General features: G+C 47.9%; 2 protein-coding genes across 2 annotated transcripts in view; one reads left to right on the top strand and one right to left on the bottom strand.

Annotated features, from left to right (window-relative positions):
* Window positions 1-1,787: 1,787 nt before the first annotated feature.
* SLC22A31 (solute carrier family 22 member 31) lies at window positions 1,788-16,635 on the top strand. The gene is made up of 9 exons (XM_044269565.1): window positions 1,788-2,216; window positions 9,145-9,248; window positions 9,733-9,887; window positions 12,880-13,048; window positions 13,150-13,295; window positions 13,871-13,979; window positions 14,987-15,195; window positions 15,277-15,388; window positions 15,608-16,635. Exons 1-9 carry the CDS (start codon window positions 1,803-1,805, stop codon window positions 15,987-15,989), a joined length of 1,800 nt encoding a protein of 599 aa, XP_044125500.1. The 5' UTR covers window positions 1,788-1,802; the 3' UTR covers window positions 15,990-16,635.
* A 9-nt stretch (window positions 16,636-16,644) lies between these two features.
* The window catches only part of CDH15 (cadherin 15), a 33,288-nt gene continuing 28,542 nt past the window's right edge, over window positions 16,645-21,390 (bottom strand). Inside the window, exons 11-14 of the mRNA XM_044269564.1 lie at window positions 20,927-21,166; window positions 17,307-17,443; window positions 16,938-17,102; window positions 16,645-16,854 (exon numbers count right to left, since the gene is read on the bottom strand). Of these exons, the coding sequence (XP_044125499.1) occupies window positions 16,657-16,854; window positions 16,938-17,102; window positions 17,307-17,443; window positions 20,927-21,166 (740 nt within the window). The 3' untranslated portion in view covers window positions 16,645-16,656. The remainder of the gene's footprint in view (window positions 16,855-16,937; window positions 17,103-17,306; window positions 17,444-20,926; window positions 21,167-21,390) is intronic.

Raw genomic sequence — 21,390 nt, 5'->3', positions numbered from 1 at the left:
CCCTCTGGCCAAAAATACTGAACACTTGGCGGAATGTGACATTGAAGTGTATTAGTGCCAGATTCGGCATTAAGTGTTCCGGCAAAACGGATCCAACTATCCGGTCTGCGCATGCCCAGACTTTTAAAAATGCAAAAAAAAAAAATTTATACCGGATCTGTTTTTCAGGATGACACCGGAGAGACGGATCCGGTATTTCAATGAATTTGTCAGACTGATCCGGATCCGTCTGACAAATGCCATCAGTTTGCGTCCGGACCGCCGGATCTGGCAGGCAGTTCCGGTGACTGAACTGAATGTCGGAATCCTCTGCCGCGAGTGTGAACGTACACTAACAAAGCTAGAACCAGCCCTTGACCTCAGATGGATCCGGAGATCTCCATGATCACTGCTCCTATGTATATGAGCTCTCAGGGTAAGGCCTCCTGCACACGACTGTTGTGGTTCGCATCCGAGCCGCAGTTTTGGTGGCTCGGATGCGGACCCATTCACTTCAATGGGGCCGCAAAAGATGCGGACAGCACTCCGTGTGCTGTCCGCATTCATTGCTCCGTTCTGTGGTCTGCAAAAAAAATATAACCCGTCCTATTCTTGTCCGTTTTGCGGACAAGAATAGGCAGTTATATCCATGGCTATCTCCGCGCTGTTCCGCAATTTGCGGAACACACACGGACGCCATCTGTGCTTTGCGGATTTGCAATTTTCAGGCCGCAAACACAACGGTCGTGTACATGAGGCCTGAGTGAATCACAGACCGCCCATGTGTCCATTGACTTTAATGGACATCAGTTGTTTTTCACTGACCACGGGTCCGTGGTGATACAATGAAGGCATGCCCTATTTTGTCTGTGATTACGGATCCCTCATACATATTAGGCCTCATGCAGACGACCGTTGTGTGTTTTGTGGTCCGCAAATTGCGGATCCGCAAAACACGGATGGTGTCCGTGTGCGTTCCGCAATTTGCGGAACGGCACAGACAGCCATTGATATAACTGCCTATTCGTGTCTCATATGCAGTGTAAACTGTTACTGCACCCTTACAGGACGTGCGGCCAGGTGCTGGCGGTACACCAGTTTTATATCAATACATATATATCGATTATTTAATTGTGTTTGTGCACCACTTATTGTCGCTTGGGCACCATAGCCCATATTAAGCAGTGTGCCATATTAAGCAGTGTGCCATGTTGGCATGTACGGTGCTATGCTACGTTAAGACGGGCGGCAAACTAGTTAGTATCCTTGTATACTGATATATACATGTAGGTAATGCTGGAATTATAGGGGGAGATGTTAGTTGTTGTCCCTAGCAACCAATCAGGTTCCTGCTTTCATATATCAAGGGCATGTCTGAAGATAAGAGCAAGATTCTGATTGGTTTGTAGACCTTAGCGCAGTTGCCCATAGCAACCAATCAGCATTCTGCTAGGTTTAAAGAGTGGGATTCTGATTGGTTTATATACCTTGGAGCTGTTGCCCATAGCAGCCAATCGGATTCCTGCTTTCACAGATCATGGGCAGGCTTGAAGATAAGAGCGGGATTCTGATTGGCTTGTAGACCTTAGAGCAGTTGCCCACAGCAACCAATCAGAATTCTGGTAGGTGTGAAGATAAGAGCGGGATTCTGATCAGTTTCTAGACCTTAGAGCTGTTGCCCACAGCAACCAATCAGAGTTCTGCTTTAATATATTGAGCGTTGGTTTGAAGATAAGAGCGGGCTTCTGGTTGGCTGCTTTTCTGTAAGGCGCAGGGGAAGATGGCGCTGGCTGTGTCCTGTCAGCTACAGCGGCGCTGGAGGGATGTTCTGTCGCAGACACCTGGAGTATCCCGTAAGCTGGCTCCATGCCCTCCTCCGCCCCGTCCTCGCTCCTCCCTCGGCTCTCTCCACTCTCCTCAGCTCTTCTTTAGCTTCCCAGACTCGCATGGACTTTGACGGGAAAGTGTGGCCCTTGGCGGGCGGCTTCGGACGCTACACCCGGCTGGTGGCCGTCGCCTCTTGGCTGCCAAATGTGTTTGTGTCCCTGGGCTTCTTCTCTGACGTCCTGTACACCGGCGCCCCGGATTACCAATGCCAGGGGCTGCCCGGGGGCCCCTGCGGAGGAGGCAACAGCAGCAACAACACCTCAGGGGCCACACTCGGCAACAGCAGTAGATGCCCCGGAGAATGGGGGCTTCAGACTCAGAGCTGGCTGGAGAGCACCCTGGTTACACAGGTGAGGGGACGGCATATGTCATCTATTAACCCTTAAGACACCAGGATCGCTGATTAGGTCTCTGTTCACATTGGCGCTGCGGTTTCCATTAACAGAAATTATGCTGCAGTGCCCGGTCACTTAACTGACGTCACAGTGGGGCCTATCATGGCGGGGGTCGTACTGACGCCGCCTCCACTGCAGGTGTGAACGCAGCCTGACAAAAATAAAATGTTACAAGACTGTTTTCATGGCGTTTTGGGGATTCTGTTACGGGTTGGTTCTGTTGTGCTGGCCTGGTGTCCAGACGGACGGCGATTGAAGCAGATAGCGCCATTCAGTGGAGCTAATCCGCAAACTGTTTTGTGGCCTTTAAAGTGAACAACCGCGACAGAAACCGCCATGGTTTCTTTCGCAGAGTACATGGCGGATTTTAACTGCGTCCTTAAAACGGACACTTATAAAGGAAGATTTATCAGCCATATGATACATCATATATGTAGTGGTCCCATCGATACCTAGAGTAAATGTGCCACAGCACAGCGCCACGGGTGGCTGTGTACTCCCTGGATGTATACGAGGTGTAATAGCGGGTGGCCGTGTACTCCCAGCATGTATAGGAGGTGTAATAGCGGGTGGCTGTGTACTCCCAGCATGTATATGAGGTGTAATAACGGGTGGCTGTGTACTCCCAGCATGTATATGAGGTGTAATAACGGGTGGCTGTGTACTCCCAGCATGTATAGGAGGTGTAATAGTGGGTGGCTGTGTACTCCCAGCATGTATAGGAGGTGTAATAACGGGTGGCTGTGTACTCCCAGCATGTATAGGAGGTGTAATAACGGGTGGCTGTGTACTCCCAGCATGTATAGGAGGTGTAATAGCGGGTGGCTGTGTACTCCCAGCATGTATATGAGGTGTAATAACGGGTGGCTGTGTACTCCCAGCATGTATAGGAGGTGTAATAACGGGTGGCTGTGTACTCCCAGCATGTATAGGAGGTGTAATAGCGGGTGGCTGTGTACTCCCAGCATGTATATGAGGTGTAATAACGGGTGGCTGTGTACTCCCAGCATGTATAGGAGGTGTAATAGCGGGTGGCTGTGTACTCCCAGCATGTATATGAGGTGTAATAACGGGTGGCTGTGTACTCCCTGGATGTATACGAGGTGTAATAGCGGGTGGCCGTGTACTCCCTGGATGTATAGGAGGTGTAATAACGGGTGGCTGTGTACTCCCAGCATGTATAGGAGGTGTAATAGCGGGTGGCCGTGTACTCCCAGCATGTATAGGAGGTGTAATAGTGGGTGGCTGTGTACTCCCAGGATGTATAGGAGGTGTAATAACGGGTGGCTGTGTACTCCCAGCATGTATATGAGGTGTAATAACGGGTGGCTGTGTACTCCCAGCATGTATATGAGGTGTAATAACGGGTGGCTGTGTACTCCCAGCATGTATATGAGGTGTAATAACGGGTGGCTGTGTACTCCCAGCATGTATATGAGGTGTAATAACGGGTGGCTGTGTACTCCCAGCATGTATAGGAGGTGTAATAGTGGGTGGCTGTGTACTCCCAGCATGTATAGGAGGTGTAATAACGGGTGGCTGTGTACTCCCAGCATGTATAGGAGGTGTAATAACGGGTGGCTGTGTACTCCCAGCATGTATAGGAGGTGTAATAGCGGGTGGCTGTGTACTCCCAGCATGTATATGAGGTGTAATAACGGGTGGCTGTGTACTCCCAGCATGTATAGGAGGTGTAATAACGGGTGGCTGTGTACTCCCAGCATGTATAGGAGGTGTAATAGCGGGCGGCTGTGTACTCCCAGCATGTATATGAGGTGTAATAACGGGTGGCTGTGTACTCCCAGCATGTATAGGAGGTGTAATAGCGGGTGGCTGTGTACTCCCAGCATGTATATGAGGTGTAATAACGGGTGGCTGTGTACTCCCAGCATGTATATGAGGTGTAATAACGGGTGGCTGTGTACTCCCAGCATGTATATGAGGTGTAATAACGGGTGGCTGTGTACTCCCAGCATGTATATTCCTACACAAATCTGCTGAAAATGAATATGTTTATTGTTAACGTGTATTATTATTATTATTATTATTATTTTTATTTTTTTTGTGAATCTTTCTTTTCTTATTTATAATTAATATTTTGGTGTGTGTGTGTGTATATATATATATATATATATATATATATATATATATATATATATATTTTATACTCACACTGTCCCTGCTGCTTTGTGCACACAGCAGCAGGGAGCCGACTATGGCAGACAGGACTTCAGTAGCGTCCTGGCTGCCATGGTAACCGATCGGAGCCCCTGGATTACACTGCTGGGGCTCCGATCGGAACTGCCTCTGAGGAGGAGGGGACCCTGTGGCCACTGCCAGCAATTATTAATACTGGGGGGCGCACTGCACCACCAATGATTAATACTGGAGTTGGGGGGGTGGGGGGGCCACCAATGAAGATAACTATCTCATTAATTCATATACAGGAGGCGGGAGCTGGCTGCAGAATCACATAGCCGGCTCCCGACCTCTATGACAAGTATGTGCAATCTGCGGTAGTTAACCCCTCAGGTGCACCTGAGGCGTTAACTGCCGTGGATCGCAGCTACCACTCAGAGGTCGGGAGCCGGCTATGTGATTCTGCAGCCAGCTCCCGCCTCCTGTATATGAATTAATGAGATAGTTACCTTCATTGCTGGCGCAGTGGTCACAGCCCCTCCCTCTCATTGGCGGCAGCAGCAGCACAGGGGGAGGAGACACTGCTTCCTTCTCCCCTGTGCTGCTGAGGGAACACTGCGAGCAGCGCGATCCTTGTTCCCGATTTGCTATCGGCAAAATAGATACCGATAACGTTCAAAATCCTGAATATCGGCCGATAATATCGGTAAAACTGATCAGTCGATCCCTAGTTACAATTCCAGAATTTAGTGCGGTGGATCCGTCCTGGGAATGCTCTGTTACAGTTTCCTTTGCCGCAGTTTTATTCCTCGGGTTCAGTCTTTGTCTTCCCTTCCTCTGCCAAGAACATGGATCCTCAGGATGACGAGGTGTACACAGAGCACGTGTTGTGTGCGCCTCACCTGATCACGGCCTCTACATGCATGTCATACCGCCTGGAGGCAAACATCGTCTGCAAGTTCAGAAAGTGACTCCTACTTCTAGAGGGCACTCAGTGCACGGTGCCAGCCACCCCTACACATTTCTAATGGGCACCCACTGGTGACCTGATGTCAGCAAGGTACGTGCAGGGTCCCCCACGTTTGTATTACATGGTGTCCATTCCTGATGGAACACTTTATGGCAGGGATGCAGTGCTGTGTGTGGCCCTCTGAGACCGTATCCCACATGACAGGCTTAGATACACTCATCAGCTCACTATACGTGGAACTTGTCTTAAAAAGCCAACATCTATGTCTACAAAATATGGAACATTTCAGGAATGCTGCTTAATGCCAGGAATAGCTGAGATGGACGTCAGATCTCGGCAGGACGTGTCTTAGCAATGCGGAATTCCTGTCAGAAAATCAATGGAAGGACACCACGGGGAGCCATGATGGGAGGCGAATAGCAAGATCACCCCTTGCAGATAAGGAGGCGTTATGAGACTTGTGCCCACTGGAAGGGTGAACAGGTATCATCAACAGGTCCAGAATGATTCCTGTCTTGAGCATAGACACCCACTGTACTGACCAACTGCAGTCCTAATTACATGCCTCATGGCAGATATATATATTTACAGTGCCTTGAAAAAACTGTTCATACCCCTTTCCTTTCCAGATTTTGTCACTTTATACCCACAAACTTAAATGTATTTTATGTGATAGACCATCACAAATTAGTAACTGTGTGAAGTGAGAAGAAAATGATTTTAAAGAGGACCTTTCACTAGAATAAAACATCTAAACTAACTATACAGACATGGAGAGCGGCGCCCAGGGATCTCCCTGCACTTACTGTTATACCTGGGCGCCGCTCCGTTCTCCCGGTATAGCCTCCGGTATCTTCATTCGCAGCGCTCAGCTCATAGCCTGAGAGAAAAAAAAGCCTACAGCATAGGAGAAGGAGACGCCGGCAGGTTCCCCTGGATGGAGCCTAACATATGAAGATACCGGAGGCTATACGGGAGAACGGAGAAAGGTCCTCTTTAAATAATAATCTGAAAAGTGTGGCGTGCATTTATATTTAGCCCCTTGTACTCCGATACCCCTAAATAAAATCCAGTGTCACAAATTGCATTCAGAAGTCAATTAGTAAGTAGAGTCCATCTGTGTGTAAGTATAACTACAGCTGTTCTGTGAAGGCCACAGAGGTTTGTTAGTGATCCAAGACCATCATGAGAATCAAGGAACACACCAGACAGGTCAGGTAAAGTTATAGAGAACTGGAAAGCAGGGTTAGTTTATTTAAATATATATATATATATATATATCCCAAGCTCTGAACATCTCACGGAGCACTGTTCAATCCATCATCCGAAAATGGAAGGAGTACGGCACAACTGAAAACCTACTTGGACATGGCCGTCCACCTAAACTGACAAGCCAGGCAAGGAGAAACAGCCAAGAGGCCCGTGGTCACTCTGGAGGAGCTGCAGAGATCCACAGCTCAGGTGGGAGATTCTGTCCACAGGACAACTGTTAGTTGTGTACTCCACAAATCTGGTCTTTATGGAAGAGTGGCAAGAAGAAAGCCATTTTTGAAAGCAAGTCGTAAGAAGTCCTGTTTGCCACAAGCCATGTAGGGGACACAGCAAACATAGAAGAAGGGGCTCTGGTCAGATGAGACCAAAGTTTAACTTTGTGGCCTAAATGCAAAACACTATGTGTGTTGGAAAACTAACACTGCACATCACCCTGAACGCACAATACCCACTGTGAAACATGGAGGTGGCAGCATCATGCTGTGGGGAGGCTTTTCTTCAGCAGGGACAGGGAAGCTGGTCAGAGTTAATAGGAAGATGGATGCAGGTAAATACAGGGCAGTCCTGGAGGAAAATCTGGTAGAGACTGAAAAAGACTTGTGACTGGGGCGGAGTTCACCTTCCAGCAGGACAACAACCCTCAACATCCAGATACAATGGAAGGGTTTAGATCACAGCATTTTCATGTGTTAGAATGGCCCAGTCACAGTCCAGACCTAAATTCCACAGATAATCTGGGGCAAGACTTGAAAATTGCTGTTCACAGACGCTCTCCATCCAATCTGACTGAGCGTGAGCTATTCTGCAAAGAAGAATGGGCAAAAGTTTCCGCCTCTAGATCAGGGGTGAACAACCTTTTCTGGTTGGGGGCCACATTGTCAGACTGAAGGAATCCCAAGGGCCGAAAATAAGTTAAAGGGGTATTACCAACTGATATACTGTATATATGGTATATTGTATATACTATAAATGTCTGGTCACACCTATAGGATTCCGATCTCATGGGAAAATACATGTGAGCATCCACAAGACATAGACATACATGTTCGTCGCCAAATGGTTGGGGGCCGCACATAATGGTGTCAAGGACTGCGGTTGTGTACCCCTGCTCTAGATGTACAAAGCTGGTAGAGACATGCCCCAAAAGATGAGCCTACAAAGTATTGACTTTGCGCTGAATACAAATGCGCACCACTCCAGATTTTATATAAGGGGTGCCGAGCTGCCTCGGTGGGTATATAAGGGGTGCCGAGCTGCCTCGGTGGGTATATAAGGGGTGTTATAGGCTGTCTGCACACAAATCCCTCATTGCTGTGATGGGTAAAAGGGGGTGATTTATCAGAGTTGCAGGAGGGATGATTATTGGCTTTAGAGCTGAGGGTGGCGGTATTTCTGCAGCGGCACAGTGTGAACTGTGTGCTATGGTGAAAGTGTACGGTGAGTGGACAGCATGGTGAATAGGACACGTGGTGCTCTGCAGTTTCCACGTCACATTGATGTGAGAGGTGACTTTTGGCCACAAAGGTGGGTGAGGAAGGGCCAACATGACACAGTGGAGCAGCTCACCACCAAGGTGAACCCGGGGCGGCTAGACGTGTGTCTGACACAACTGTTCAGAGGACTCTGCATATTGGACTGCGGAGCAGACGGACGGTTCCTGCACCTCCTGATACCCAAGTTGTATTGGCAGAAAAGGCTTCAATGTTTGCGGCAGTATCTGAATTGGACCTCTGCAGATCAGTAAAGGGTTTTCTCCTCTGAGTCCCACTTTCTGCTTCATGGAACGGTTGGACGTTGGCGGGTCAGGCGAGACGCATCAGAGAACAAACTTCCTGCAACCATTTCTGGAAGAACACAAGCTCTGGTGGCAGAGTTATGGTCTGAAGAAGGTTTTCGTGGCATTCTGTGGCCCGCCCATCCATGTGGAAGGCACTCTCCACCGGTCTGGGTATAAATCCATCCTTACAGATATTGTACACCCATACATGCTGATTGTCTTCTCTGGGGTGGATGGAATGTCACACAACTAGAATTGTCCAACATTGGTTGGGAGACCAAGTACTAACCTGGCCCCCGTATGCCACAGACTCAAACCCAATTGAGCAGCTGTGGTCCCACCTCCCGATGGTCGTGTTTGCTCTTTGGATCCTCCACCAGCGGTGGGATGCACTGCAGTCAGCATGGCTCCAGATACCTGGGACAACCTACCAGGACCTCATGGAGTCACCCCCCAGCCCGTCTAGCTGCTGTCCGTCCAGCTCTCATTTCTCAGAGGCTTAGTTGTAATAGGTGATATGAAACATGAGTGCCTTTATCACTGCACAACGTCATGTTTTATGTGTGTGAATGGCAGTGGTGTCAGTGATTACTGCGCACAGCTTCTTATATATTTTCTAGTCTTCTGTATTATGATCCCATCTCTTGCTGAACCCACAGATCTTACAGTTAGATCTGAGTACCTCAGTCATTGTGATTACAGCTTTGTGTCCTTCTTTTTGTCAGTGGGACCTCGTGTGTGAGAACGGGTGGAAGGTGCCGCTGGAGCAGATCTGTTATCTGATTGGCTGGTTGTGCGGTTTCATCATCTTCGGATGTGTATGTGACAGGTAAGAACCATAACTCCCTGTTCACTGAGACCCCAGCGAGTCGCCTCATTGGGGTTCTCTATATGTTTAAAAAAAAAAGGCAGGGTGGTATTACAGGGGCTGCTGCCATCATAACGGACAGGGCGCTGATACCAATCGCTTACAGGTTAATGGGATTGTCTTCCCATTACTCGCCTGGTAACTCCAGCAGCGATGCCCTCCAGGGGCCCACAGGTCTTTATTCTCTGGGTGCGATATGCTGTAAATCAGTGTGAGTGCTGGGGCCATTGATTATTAGATGGGTGTACGGCAGGTAATCGCTCCAGGAATACAAAGACCGGCAGAGACTAGTGCAGACGTGGTGGCGTTAATGTGGATTATAACCTTTCCTGCTCAATTTCTTGATTTTCCAGACAATCCCTTTTAAAAGATCTATCCATTTGTAATGATAATTTCCATATTCTACTGTATGAGAATTGTCCTCACATCTGTCTGTCTGTTTCAGGTTTGGACGACGCAAGGCTTTCATCAGTGCCCTGATGGTGGCGCTGCCGCATGGGGTGGCCCTATGCTTCTGTCCAGATTACTTCAGCTTCCTGGGCATCAGGATAGTCTTTGGTGCGGCTCTGGCTGGAATCTTCCTGTCTTTCTACATAGCAAGTGAGTGCAATATGTGAGCTGCTAGGAGGGATAGTAGGAGCCAGACATCCAGCGCCTCCTCATGTTGTCTCCTGTTATTTGCTTTGGGTGGTTTCTGTGTTTGCTGGAACTTTGTGACCGAAATGTGAAAGAGCATCTTACACCAAACACACATTTTACTTCTTAACTCAATATAGCAATGGACAACTTCTAGTTACAGGGGTGGAAAGAAACCCACTAAGGCTATATTCACATTAGTGTTTTTTGCTAGATCCAGCAGGGCTCCGCAAAAACCACTTCCGTTACTGGTAATACATCCTCCTGCATCAGTTATGAACGATCCGGTTGTATTATCTGTAACATGGCAAGGACGGATGTTTTTTATTGTGTCAGAGTTAAATGGATCCGTTCCCATTGACTTGCATTGTGGGTCATGACGGATCCATTTTGCTCCGCATCCAATGACAGAAAGAAAACCGCAGCATACCGGTATGGGAACACAACCAAACGGAACGGAATGCATTTTGGAGCATTCCATTCTGTTCAGTAACGTTTTGTCCCCATTGACAATGAATGGGGAGAAAACGGAAGTGTTTTTCCCTGGTATTGAGATCCTCTGTCTGATCTCAATACTGGAAAGTAGAAGCGCTAGCGTGAAAGTAGCCTAAGGCTGGTTTCACACGGGCGTTGTGGAAAAAGATGAGGGTGCTTTGCAGGAATCTGCGCGAGTGGAAAACATCGTAATGCCTTTTGCACGCGTGTGAGAAAAATCGGCATGTTTGTTACCCGAACTTCTTGACAGAAGTTCGGGTTTGGGATCGGTGTTGTGTAGATTGTATTTTTTCCCCTTATAACATGGTTATAAGGGAAAATAATAGCATTCTTAATACAGAATGCATAGTACAATAGGGCTGGAGGGGTTAAAAATAAAAAATAATTGACCTCACCTTAATCCACTTGTTCGCGCAGCCCGGCTTCTCTTCTGTCTTCTTCTTTGAGGAATGGGACCTTTGATGACGTCACTGCAGCTCATCACATGGTCCGTCACATGACCAATCACCATGGTGATGGGTCATGTGGTGGACCATGTGATGAGCGCAGTGACATCATCAAAGGTCCTATTCCTCAAAGAAGAAGACAGAAGAGAAGCCGGGCTGCGTGATTGTCTCCTAGCAACCGTGCGGGAAAATCGCACCGCATCCGCACTTGCTTGCGGATGCTTGCGATTTTCACTTCTATGGGGCCTGTGTTACGTGGAAAACGCACAATATAGAGCATGCTGTGATTTTCACGCAACACACAAGTGATGCGTGAAAATCACCGCTCATCTGCACAGCCCCATTGAAGTAAATGGGTCCAGGTGCTTCTGCTCTGGGCCTCATATGCATAAAATAATTATTACCCTGGTTTCTAGCATTTCACACTCTTCCATGGAGCTGAGATATAAGACGCTGTTTGTTTAGGTCCTCACACTGTAGACGTGCTTTAACGCGTCAAACTGCTCCATTATTTTTATGCATTTATTTGGGGGGGGAGACCACTGATGGCCACAGTATTTCATGCATGTCACCAGCAGCACAGGGGTGGCTACAGCAGCTATAGAGAGTGAGGACCCAAACAAACCGCTCCACATATCTCAGTTTCCTGGACCCTGAGAGTGGGGGTTTAATATTGAGGTTTACTGAAGTCCTGTATCTATTTGTGGAGTTAATTAGTAAGGGATTCACAATTAGTTTTTCCTTAGCGAAGCTACTTTTTAACCAGCCGGTGATCTTTACCAGCACACTGGAAAATCTGGCTGTGGTGACTAAACTTGTGCATGTAAATAGCAATTACCCGAGTGACTTAAATCCTCAGTGTCAATAAGAGCAGAACATGAGTCAGGTAAAACAACTGGGTCAGTGGTTGTGTCTATTTACAGAATAGGAGCCATGTTGTAAGCCAGGAGGAAATTAAAGGGGTTGTCTGGGAGCACATGAAATTAAGCTGACAGCAAAATAGCAGCCATCATTCACATGTTAAATCCCCCAACGCAGAATCTCTGGTCGTCCCTGCCGGTCTTTGGCTGGAACATGCTGTACATCTGCCTGACCTCTGCAGGTTATCACTGGTGATTCTGGTGCATACAGCACTTTGAGGCCAGTGATTGGCTGCAGCAGTCATATGGATGTAGGACCTGTCCTCTCTGCAGGAAAACAAAGCAGACCAATGGGGACCACCAGTTGTATGCTGATTGCATTATTATGTAGGTTATGTGAATCCACAGCCGTATTGTTCTTAGGCTCCATTCAGACGTCCGCAAATGGGTCTGCATCCGTTCCGCAATATCGGGAACGGATGCGGACCCATTCATTCTCATTGGGGCAGAACAGGATGCAGAGGGCACACTATGTGCTCTCCACATCCGCATTTCCGGAGCGTGGCCCCGAACTTCTGGGCTTCGGCCCCGAACTTCTGGGATGCGGCTCAGCCAAAAAATAGAACATATCCTATTCTTTTCTGCAATTGCGGACAAGAATAGGCAGTTCTATGGGGGTGTCGGCAGGGTGTATTGCGGATCCGCAATACACCACGAACGTGTGAATGGACCCTTAGTCTCCCAATAGTTAGGGCTCGTTCACACAAATGTATTTTGCGTTCCATATACGGACACTCTGTGTTCTGGCCGCATCCATTGCTCCGTTCCGTGGCCCCGCAAAAATGATCAGTCCTGTCCTATTCAAGCATTTCTATAATGGGCCTCCTGTTCCATTCCGCAAATTGTGGAAGGCACACAGACGGCATCCGTTTTTTGCAGATCCGCAATTTGCAGGCCACAAAAAACGGCACGGTCGTGTGAACGAGCCCTTAGACTGTAACTTCTGATTTAACATTTCTGTTATTTCCTGCTTTCTCAATATTATGCTTACCTCGATGTCAGTCGCTCTCAGGTAGGCACCACTAGCGCCCTCTACCTGTCTCCCTTCTTCTACCTGCTCTGACAATATATGGTGTAACTTTCTCTCTCACTCAGGGTTAGAGCTTTGCCCCCCTGGTCTCCGGCTCATGATAACAATGATTGGCGGGTTTTTCTGGTTGGGAGGTAAGCTGCTGCTTCCAGGGATGGCTGTGTTGTGCTCCGACTGGAAGGTCTTACAAGGGGCAGTGACTGGAGCGCTGCTGATACTTTCTGGTTATTGGTGGTAAGTGACTGACTGATGAGCGCCGTATGATAAGACATGATTACATAGAGAGTAGTGATTGCAATCCTTGTCCTACGTCACTAATGTCTCTTTATATGCAGCTGTCATTTACTGTTCCCTGAATCCCCCCGCTGGCTTCTGGCAACACAGCAGTTAAATCGGTGCAAGGCAGAGCTCTGCCTCTTCTCCAGGGCGAATGGAATAGACACAGGAGATGATTTTGCTGGTCGGGATGGTCTATTCACAGGTAAGCAGAAAAGCTGCTAAAATATTGTTAAAATTCAATAAAACTCACAAATTTAATGAATTTTTCTGAGAAGCCACAGAAACCAGACATCTCACTGACACATGCAAACTTGAGAACAGTGCCACCTATTAGCCTTAGGCCTCCTGCAAACGAACGTGTGCGCCCCGTGGTCGTGCTGCGGCCCACAAAATGTGGGCCGCAATGCACGAACACCGTCCGTGGGGCAGCCGCAGCGGATCGCGGACTAATTCACTTTAATGGGGCCGCGATCCGGCCGTTCTGCAAAAAGATAGGCCATGTTCTATCTTTTTGCGGAACGGAAGTACGGGACGAAACCCCACGGAAGCACTGGGGTGCTTCTGTAGGGTTCCGTACCATTCTGCTTCTCCGGATTTGCAGACCCATTGAAATGAATGGGTCTGCATCCGTCTTCCGCATGCGGAATGCAGACAGAACGGTGCCCGTGTATTGCGGATCCGCAATACGGCAATGGGACACCTATGGTTGTGTGCAGGAGGCCTTAAAATGAGAAAACCGTTTTTCTTTTATTCACAGTCTTATGCTCTTCCTTACAGAAATAGATTCAGTTTGGGAGGGTTTCCCACGTCCTCAATATTACAGTTTCTGCAGTCTGTTCGGGACTCGTCTTATTTGGCGGAATGCATTGATTCTCGGATTCACGACGTAAGTTTTGATCAGCCAGAAGATCTACATGTGGAAATCCCCTTATATAGCACTTAAATATTCTGTAGTGCTGGCCAAAAACTGACGTCACTCACATCAGTCCCTGTCCCTACTGGGGGTCCCAATCTAAATTCTAAATCAAATCATCTGTATGTTTTTGGAGTACCCAGAAGAAGCCCGCACGGGGAGAACATACCAATGCCATGCAGATGTTTCCCTGAACAGATTTAACCCCTAGATGGTTACACCCTATACAGTGGCAAAATTGTGTTTCAGGGTTTTTCTTCCGATTGAGTCACTTTGCACTGGTACTGTTCCTACACTCGCCTGACAGGGGAGATTCATCAGAATAAGTGCAATGGAAATGTGGAGCGGGTGTTCATACCAACCAATCCTATTACAGCTCACATTTTCCCCAGACCCTATGCAATATTAGATTGGTTGCAGAACGCTTCCACTTTTGCTTTGCACCTGTTTTGACAGCTCTTCCAACTACCTCACTTTTCCTGGGGCAAGGGCAATTTAGCAGACGATTGTCAGGTAGGAAGCGTTCTCTCCAGCACGTGCCTGCTCGTCAGTGAAGGAGACGCAATCGCTAATGTCATGGCTCGTCCCCATACTGAATCATTGTTCGCCGGCCACAGATGCTGTTTAGATGGCACAATCTGCTGCCAGTAAACAACAATTTAGGTGACAGCACCAACAATCCTATAACCTGATGAACTAGCATTTTGCTTGTTCATCGGGTAATCGGTGGCATCTTTACAACGGCAGATAATCGCTACCGAGCGCTCCTACAAATGCTTGTTAGCGATTATCTGGCCAAAGCTCTGCCATTGTAAAGGACATTTGTTAGGCCAGCTTTTAAAGCCAAAAGGTTGAATATTTGTAGGTCACGTGCAGCGACTGCTATATTATGAGCACCCATGGACAGGACCCAGGATCTGAATTAAATAGCTAGTGGACGTTGTGTCAGTAATCTTACGTATATTCTGTCCCTCATGCAGGTTCATCGGCTGTGGCATCAGACCATGTTTTGCCCGGAACCTCATGGCTCTAGGTGGCTCTATTCCATATTTTCTCCAGACTGGTAGTGAAGTTCTTGCTTGTATCTTCCTCTGCATCACTGTGAACCACTGGGGTCGTCGTGCAGTTCTTCTCCTGTGCACCATCCTGACTGGGTTCAGCTCTCTGCTGCTCCTGGCCCTCACACAGTGTAAGACTCTCACACTCAGTGCTCGTCCTATATCCTGCGCTGAATGCCTTCACTAATAACTGACCCCTCTCTCCCATCCAGACCTCTTCACAGCAGTGTCTATAGCCATATCCGTGCTGGGATCCCTCTCTTCTCATGCTGTAGTGATGCTGAGTGTCTTCTATGCCAGTGAGGTGTTACCAACAGTAATCCGGTGAGTAAATTATCTGACCTGGCACACTCGCGGGCCAACTGCCCTGATATAATTCTGCTGACATTCCTTTCTTATAAGGGCATGTACAGTATATTATTAAATTATATGATTTCCTTTTCCATAAGCAAATACAAACTGGAGTGCCCCTTTAAGTGTATATATTTCATGACTAGACCTCTATACAGAAGGTAATATGATTGTTTTCCATCTTGCACCTAGGGGTTCTGGCCTGGGCCTTATTCTGGGTCTCAGTATATTGGGCCAGGCTACTCTTCCAATCATCAATCTTCAGCAGAGATCCGGCTTCTTCCTGCACCATGTTGTCCTCTCATCTTTTTGTATCCTGTCAGTCCTTAGTCTTCTCTTACTGCCAGAAACTAAAAGGAAGGGTCTTCCCGACACTCTGAGACAAGGAGACAGCCTGCGTCGTCCACCGCTCCTCATACAGGCTACCCAGGATGCAGTGCCACTGCTCTCCCATGGCAAGCCCCGTGCAGACTACAATCCAGATAGCTATGCCCAGCTAGCGAGTGCCACAAAGAAAATGATTAAAAGAAACTCCATAAATGGACAGGATAATGAAGCTTTGACCAATGATTAAGTGGACCACGGCAATGTAAATAACCGCACCAGGGACCACCGAGGGCAGATCACCGGGCAGGACACCTGTATGCCACAATAGTGATTTTTATTACATGTATAAAACATGGAATTATCAGGAACTTCTCCATAAGGTGGAACCATCAATCCTCAAGATGTAGTGACATCTGCCCCAGCATTGACCCACTCCTCCTGCCAGTGATGCTCCATTACATTAGCTCTCAGGACTTCATCCCAGTGCATTAATACAAACTTCCCTCCATCTGCATCCCGACCCTCTCACTTCACCACGCCCGCTACTGCCTCATGAAACCCAGGGGGACACAGAGACCCCCTGCCGAAACACCCAGTGTTATCTACATCATCCTACACCTACTGAAGCTGGTCCCAGTCTCCTGCAGTAACATAAATAAGGAAAACCATTCTACTTTACAGTTACTGTAAACAGTTAAACACGTGGATTGGTCATCTTCCTGTGGACCATGGAGACCTACAGTGCCCATCTGTCTGACTGTTCATCAATACAAAAACCAGGACATTACAGAACCATGAATATATACACTGGGATTGCTATGAAAGTTCTTCACCAAAGCTTCTAGCTAATCCCCCAATGGACAGACTTGTGTAGCGCCTCCTGCAGGAGTATATGTTTTATTGTCTCTTCATAGTCACTGGTCGCCATACATGTCTGCCAGCCGGCGGAAGCGTGGACCCCACTCCTGCAGGTAGTCATAATCCTGGTCACTGTCTTCACTAGATAAGATGGTACTTAGGGTCCCAGCAACTGACCCCTCGCCTTCATAATCGTACATCAATGCAGTGTCATATGGGGGGACACTGGGGTCTGAGTCTGCTGCCTGCAACCCCTAAAAAAGATACAAAGGAATAGTGGTTACATCCCAGTCACAAGGCACCGGAACCATGGAAATGATAGAAGTGAAGAACTCACATCGTGGATGAAGTCTGCAATGTCTGAAGGTCGCTCAGTGGGCCTCTGGGGATAGCGAGGAAGGGTCTGACTGTAAGGAGCATCTCTCCGGACTGGAGGCTTGAAACGAGGTGACGGTGGCACTGCTATGGCTGGGTTCCTGAGGCGATTCATATCATAGGCATCCTATGTGATATGAGAATACAGTATTAGTTTTCACTGCCTTCTGCTGTCCGTGAAGGAGGGGGGGGGGGGGGGGTGCAGAAACTGGTGGCTGTAAAAAATTAGGAAAAGGGGTGCGGCTTTTTTTTTTCTTACAATACTGACAAGAGTGGTGGGATAAAGAGGCAGCCGCTTTTAAGGGTTTATTATTATAATGCACTCCGGTACCTGGTCCTCTTCTCCTCCTCCTTGCTCATTGTAGTTGAATATATTGTCCCGTACATCGTCCTCAGAGTCTGACAGTAACCTCTTCTGTGCTGTGTTACTAGCCGTACAGCGAAACAGGAGAAGCAGCAGAGCAAGAACTGCAACAAACACCATAAACATCATCTATACATCCGTGTAAAGCACACCTTTCATTTCTTCATAACACTGGGGACAGGTGACAAGGGTCAGTCGGCCATAACGGCATCATGTCACTGCGACCCGGCAGCTCCTTCTATTGTTCACAGTGGCAAAGAAATGTCTGATACACCGGCCTAGGGGAGGTTCACACCTCAGTTTAACTGTTCCAGCAGAGAACAGCCTGACTGAGCTCACTGGGGTGGGGAAGGTTCGGAGCTGACAGGTTCCCTTTAAAAGGGATGTCCACTTTATTTATATTGATTACCTAGCCTCAGGTTAGGTCATCAGTATCAGACCGGCAGGGGGTCGGACACTCGGCACCCTGTCAATCAGCTGTTTGGAGAGAAAGCCGCTCTCGTACAAGAGCTGTCTTGTCTGCTGTCGCAATCACAGCGGTGAGCAGTGTAATTACATCACGGCCGGCCCCATTCACTTCAATGGGACGGATCCGTCCTACTCAAGTGTATAGGAAGGAGCTGTCCCGTGGAAGAGAATGGGACAGGTTAGTTGTAATTACACTGCTCACCGATGGGGTTGTGACGGCTCTCAGGAGCGCAGCACTCTCTTCAAACAGCTGATCAGTGGGGTGTCGGGAGGCTGACCCCCGTCTGATATCCTGAGGACAACCCCTTTAAACCTGTAATAGTAAACAGCTGAATGACGTTAAAGCGGTGTCACACGCAGGGGAATTTTTTCGCTGCTGTGTGTGTACTCGGCCTAAATGTGTTTTATTTTTATTTGTAATGGGTTTTTACAGTTATGTTTTATGAGGCTGTATCTGAGGTCCCCAAAAAAGGCTTCTAACCAGGATCTGTTCCTATTGTTGGTAAAGAGAACGCCCTTTGGGCACACAAGGCTTCTGGCAGTACCCCTCGGTCCACAGTTTGTTACAGGGAGTGGATAGGGATCAGGAAACTGGTTTGTCAGATTAGAAGCCGTCCATATAATCCTAGTTTACAGCTGACACATTTGTTTATATGGTACAAGTAAATAGCTGTGTGTGAACAGGGACGGCCTCTGCACCTTTACAGCATGTGATTTTATTTGCGATATTTTTCTTCCCATTGACTATAATGTTAAAAATGCACTTTAATAACATTTTATATGGAGATCGTTCGTTCTACATATGTAGACTGTGAACAAACTGAAAATGTCAGCAGCTTAAAGGGGTTATCCGATCCCTATAAGGACTGCCAGAATGCTGGGGCCCCTCCTCTAGAGCATACTCATCTGTGTCCCTCTGGATCCGTGCACCGCCACAACTGCATCTCTCCAGCAACAGGGGAAGTAGCCAATAGCAGGCCACGGCGGTGACCAGTCTCCCAAGCATCGTGGGTGACGCCGGATATTTTCCCACGCGTTGGGAAGATGCAGTGGGGTCCGGGCAGGGATCCGGAGGGGAGCAGGTAAGTATGCTCTAGAGGAGGGGCCCATTCTGGGGGTCATTCTAGGGATTGGATAACCCCTTTAACGCCCCCCTCATGTCAGACATGTCTTAAAGGGATAAGTACAGATGAGTTGTTTACCAAGGAGGTAACATCTATTAACAGCTTTATTCTAGTCTCAGCCCTTTGATTTTTGGAACACCTTCACTTTTTTGTCTGTGTATTAATACTTTAGTCTCATATATGCTCTGGGGGGCGCTCTTTGTACATGACATTGCTGATTATAATGACTGCAGCAGGCCTCCTCTGTAGCCAACAAAACGTTCCAATCCTTTGTCTGTATAAGTTATTAAATAAAATGAACGGGGTCGTCCAGCGCAAGAAAAAAATCTATTTGTATGTGTTTAAAATAGAAGAGATGTCACTTACTAACGTACGTGAATTAACAAAGGCGCCTCAGTCTCCAGCTATCAGGGCTGGGCCCGGCTTGTGTCTTGACCAGTGCGGTTTGGGAAAGGGCTGCTTGATTGGCTCATGTCAATAGCTGAAGCGGCTCCTCTGCCTATGCATCGGCCATGACACAGGAATGCGCCAGTCAGTCAGGAAACTGTGTCAGACACAAGCCAGGAGTGGAGGTGCTCGGGTTGGCACTGGTATCTGGAGACAGAGGCACCTCTTAATTCAAGGGCATTAGTAGGTGATATTCTATTTTAAACTCCTATAAACAGATTTTTCTTTTAGGCTGGACTACCCCTTTATTATTATTGTATTTTGCTTAAATTGTGTCTGTGTCTCTATGTGAATAATTGCATTAAAAAAAACAAAGAATGTTTTAGAAATAAATGCACCTGAAAAACGGAAAGGAAACGGAAACACAATGGAACTCAAAAACGGAACAACGGATCCGTGAAAAACGGACCGCAAAAAACAATAAAAACCATACGGTCGTGTGAACTAGGCCTAACTCCCATAGCAGTGAATGAAGCATTCTGGGAGTTGTAGTTTCTGAAAAGACAAAGCGCCAGAGGTTGCTGATCCCTGGGTTTAGACTAAAGGAATTAAAATGGCAACATAGCCAGTGCCACTACTCATCTACACCCTGGCATCCAGCGAACACATGCGGGCTGCCATCTTTAGTAAGGTAGACTCACCCATCCGGCGATGCACAGGTAAGCCCTTACCTGTGGCGCGAGCCGGTCTGAAATCAAATGCAGTCACCGGGAGCAGGCAGTTCTGAGAACAGCCCGATGAAGGCCCCCGGCAGCTGTTCTCGGAACTGCTTGCTCCCGGTGACCGCATTTGATTTCAGACCGGCTCGCGGTAAGGGCTTACCTGTGCATCGCTGGACGGGTGAGTCTGCCTTACTAAAATGGCAGCCCGCATGTGTTCGCCGGCGAACACTACGAACTGACCATCACTGCGGACATCATCAGTAAGGTGGACAGAAAGCTATTGCAGTCTAAAGGCTCCTTTAAGTGCCCAAACATCGGGCAGATCATCACTAACGAGCATTAGTAGGGATGCTCGTTAGCGATAATCTGCCAGTGTAAAGATGCTGCCGATTACTCAAGGTCAGGTAATATGATTTGTTGGTGTGGTCACCTAAGTCATTGTTTGCCAGCAGCAGATCGTGCCATCTAAACAGCACTCTGCTGCCGGGAAACAGTGATTCTTTATGGGGACGAGCGATGACATTAGTGATCACTGTTCCCCATACTGTGGAGGAGATCACTGTATGTAAATGCTGCAGGCTCCTTCACTAAAGAGCAGGCGATTTTCGAGATGCAATGCTTCCGTCTAGACCAGGGGTGAGCAACCTCCGGCACTCCAGATGTTGGGAAACTACATCTCCCATTGTGCACACTTGCTTGTCTTTTCTCTAAACTCCCACACAAGTGAAAAGAGCATGCTGGGAGTTGTAGTTTCACAACAGCTGGAGTGCCGAAGGTTGCTGATCCCTGGTCTAGACAATAGTCTGCTCAGTTGAGGATTGTAAAGGGGCCTTAAGCTGGCACAAATAGAAGCAAAGTGTAACTTCAGGTAAGGATCCAGACTTACCCAATAACAAGGCCACACTGCTTAGAATAATGATGAGTGCACTTAGGCTGATACCCGCTCCGGAACTGAAGAGAGCAGCTGCACTGCCACGACAGATGCCAACTGCATCACAACGACATACAGACACATTCAGCATGTGCAGCTGTGCCAAGGGTGGGTCGCCAGAGTCTGATACCAGCAAGGGCAGAGTGTACACTCCTTCTTCCACCTCAGTGAGCAGTTCCAGCATGGCGTGGGTACCTGTGGAGGGGGGAGGCAAGATTTGCTTAGTGGAGCATAAGTATTTTACAGAGCGCTCTGTTCTAAAGCACTGACCTTTGAAGGGCCAAACTGACTGCCAACACCGAGATAAATTGCTATACAAATATTCACATAGTATAAACTTCAAGATAATCTCATGTTTCCCGTACCAAGACCTAAAAGCAGGAGTTGCAGCACCTGAACTAATACTGCCAAGCTTGTAT

Source organism: Bufo gargarizans, chromosome 10 (assembly GCF_014858855.1).
Source record: "Bufo gargarizans isolate SCDJY-AF-19 chromosome 10, ASM1485885v1, whole genome shotgun sequence".
Lineage (NCBI taxonomy): Eukaryota > Metazoa > Chordata > Amphibia > Anura > Bufonidae > Bufo > Bufo gargarizans.
This window is presented reverse-complemented; position numbering and strand designations above follow the sequence as displayed.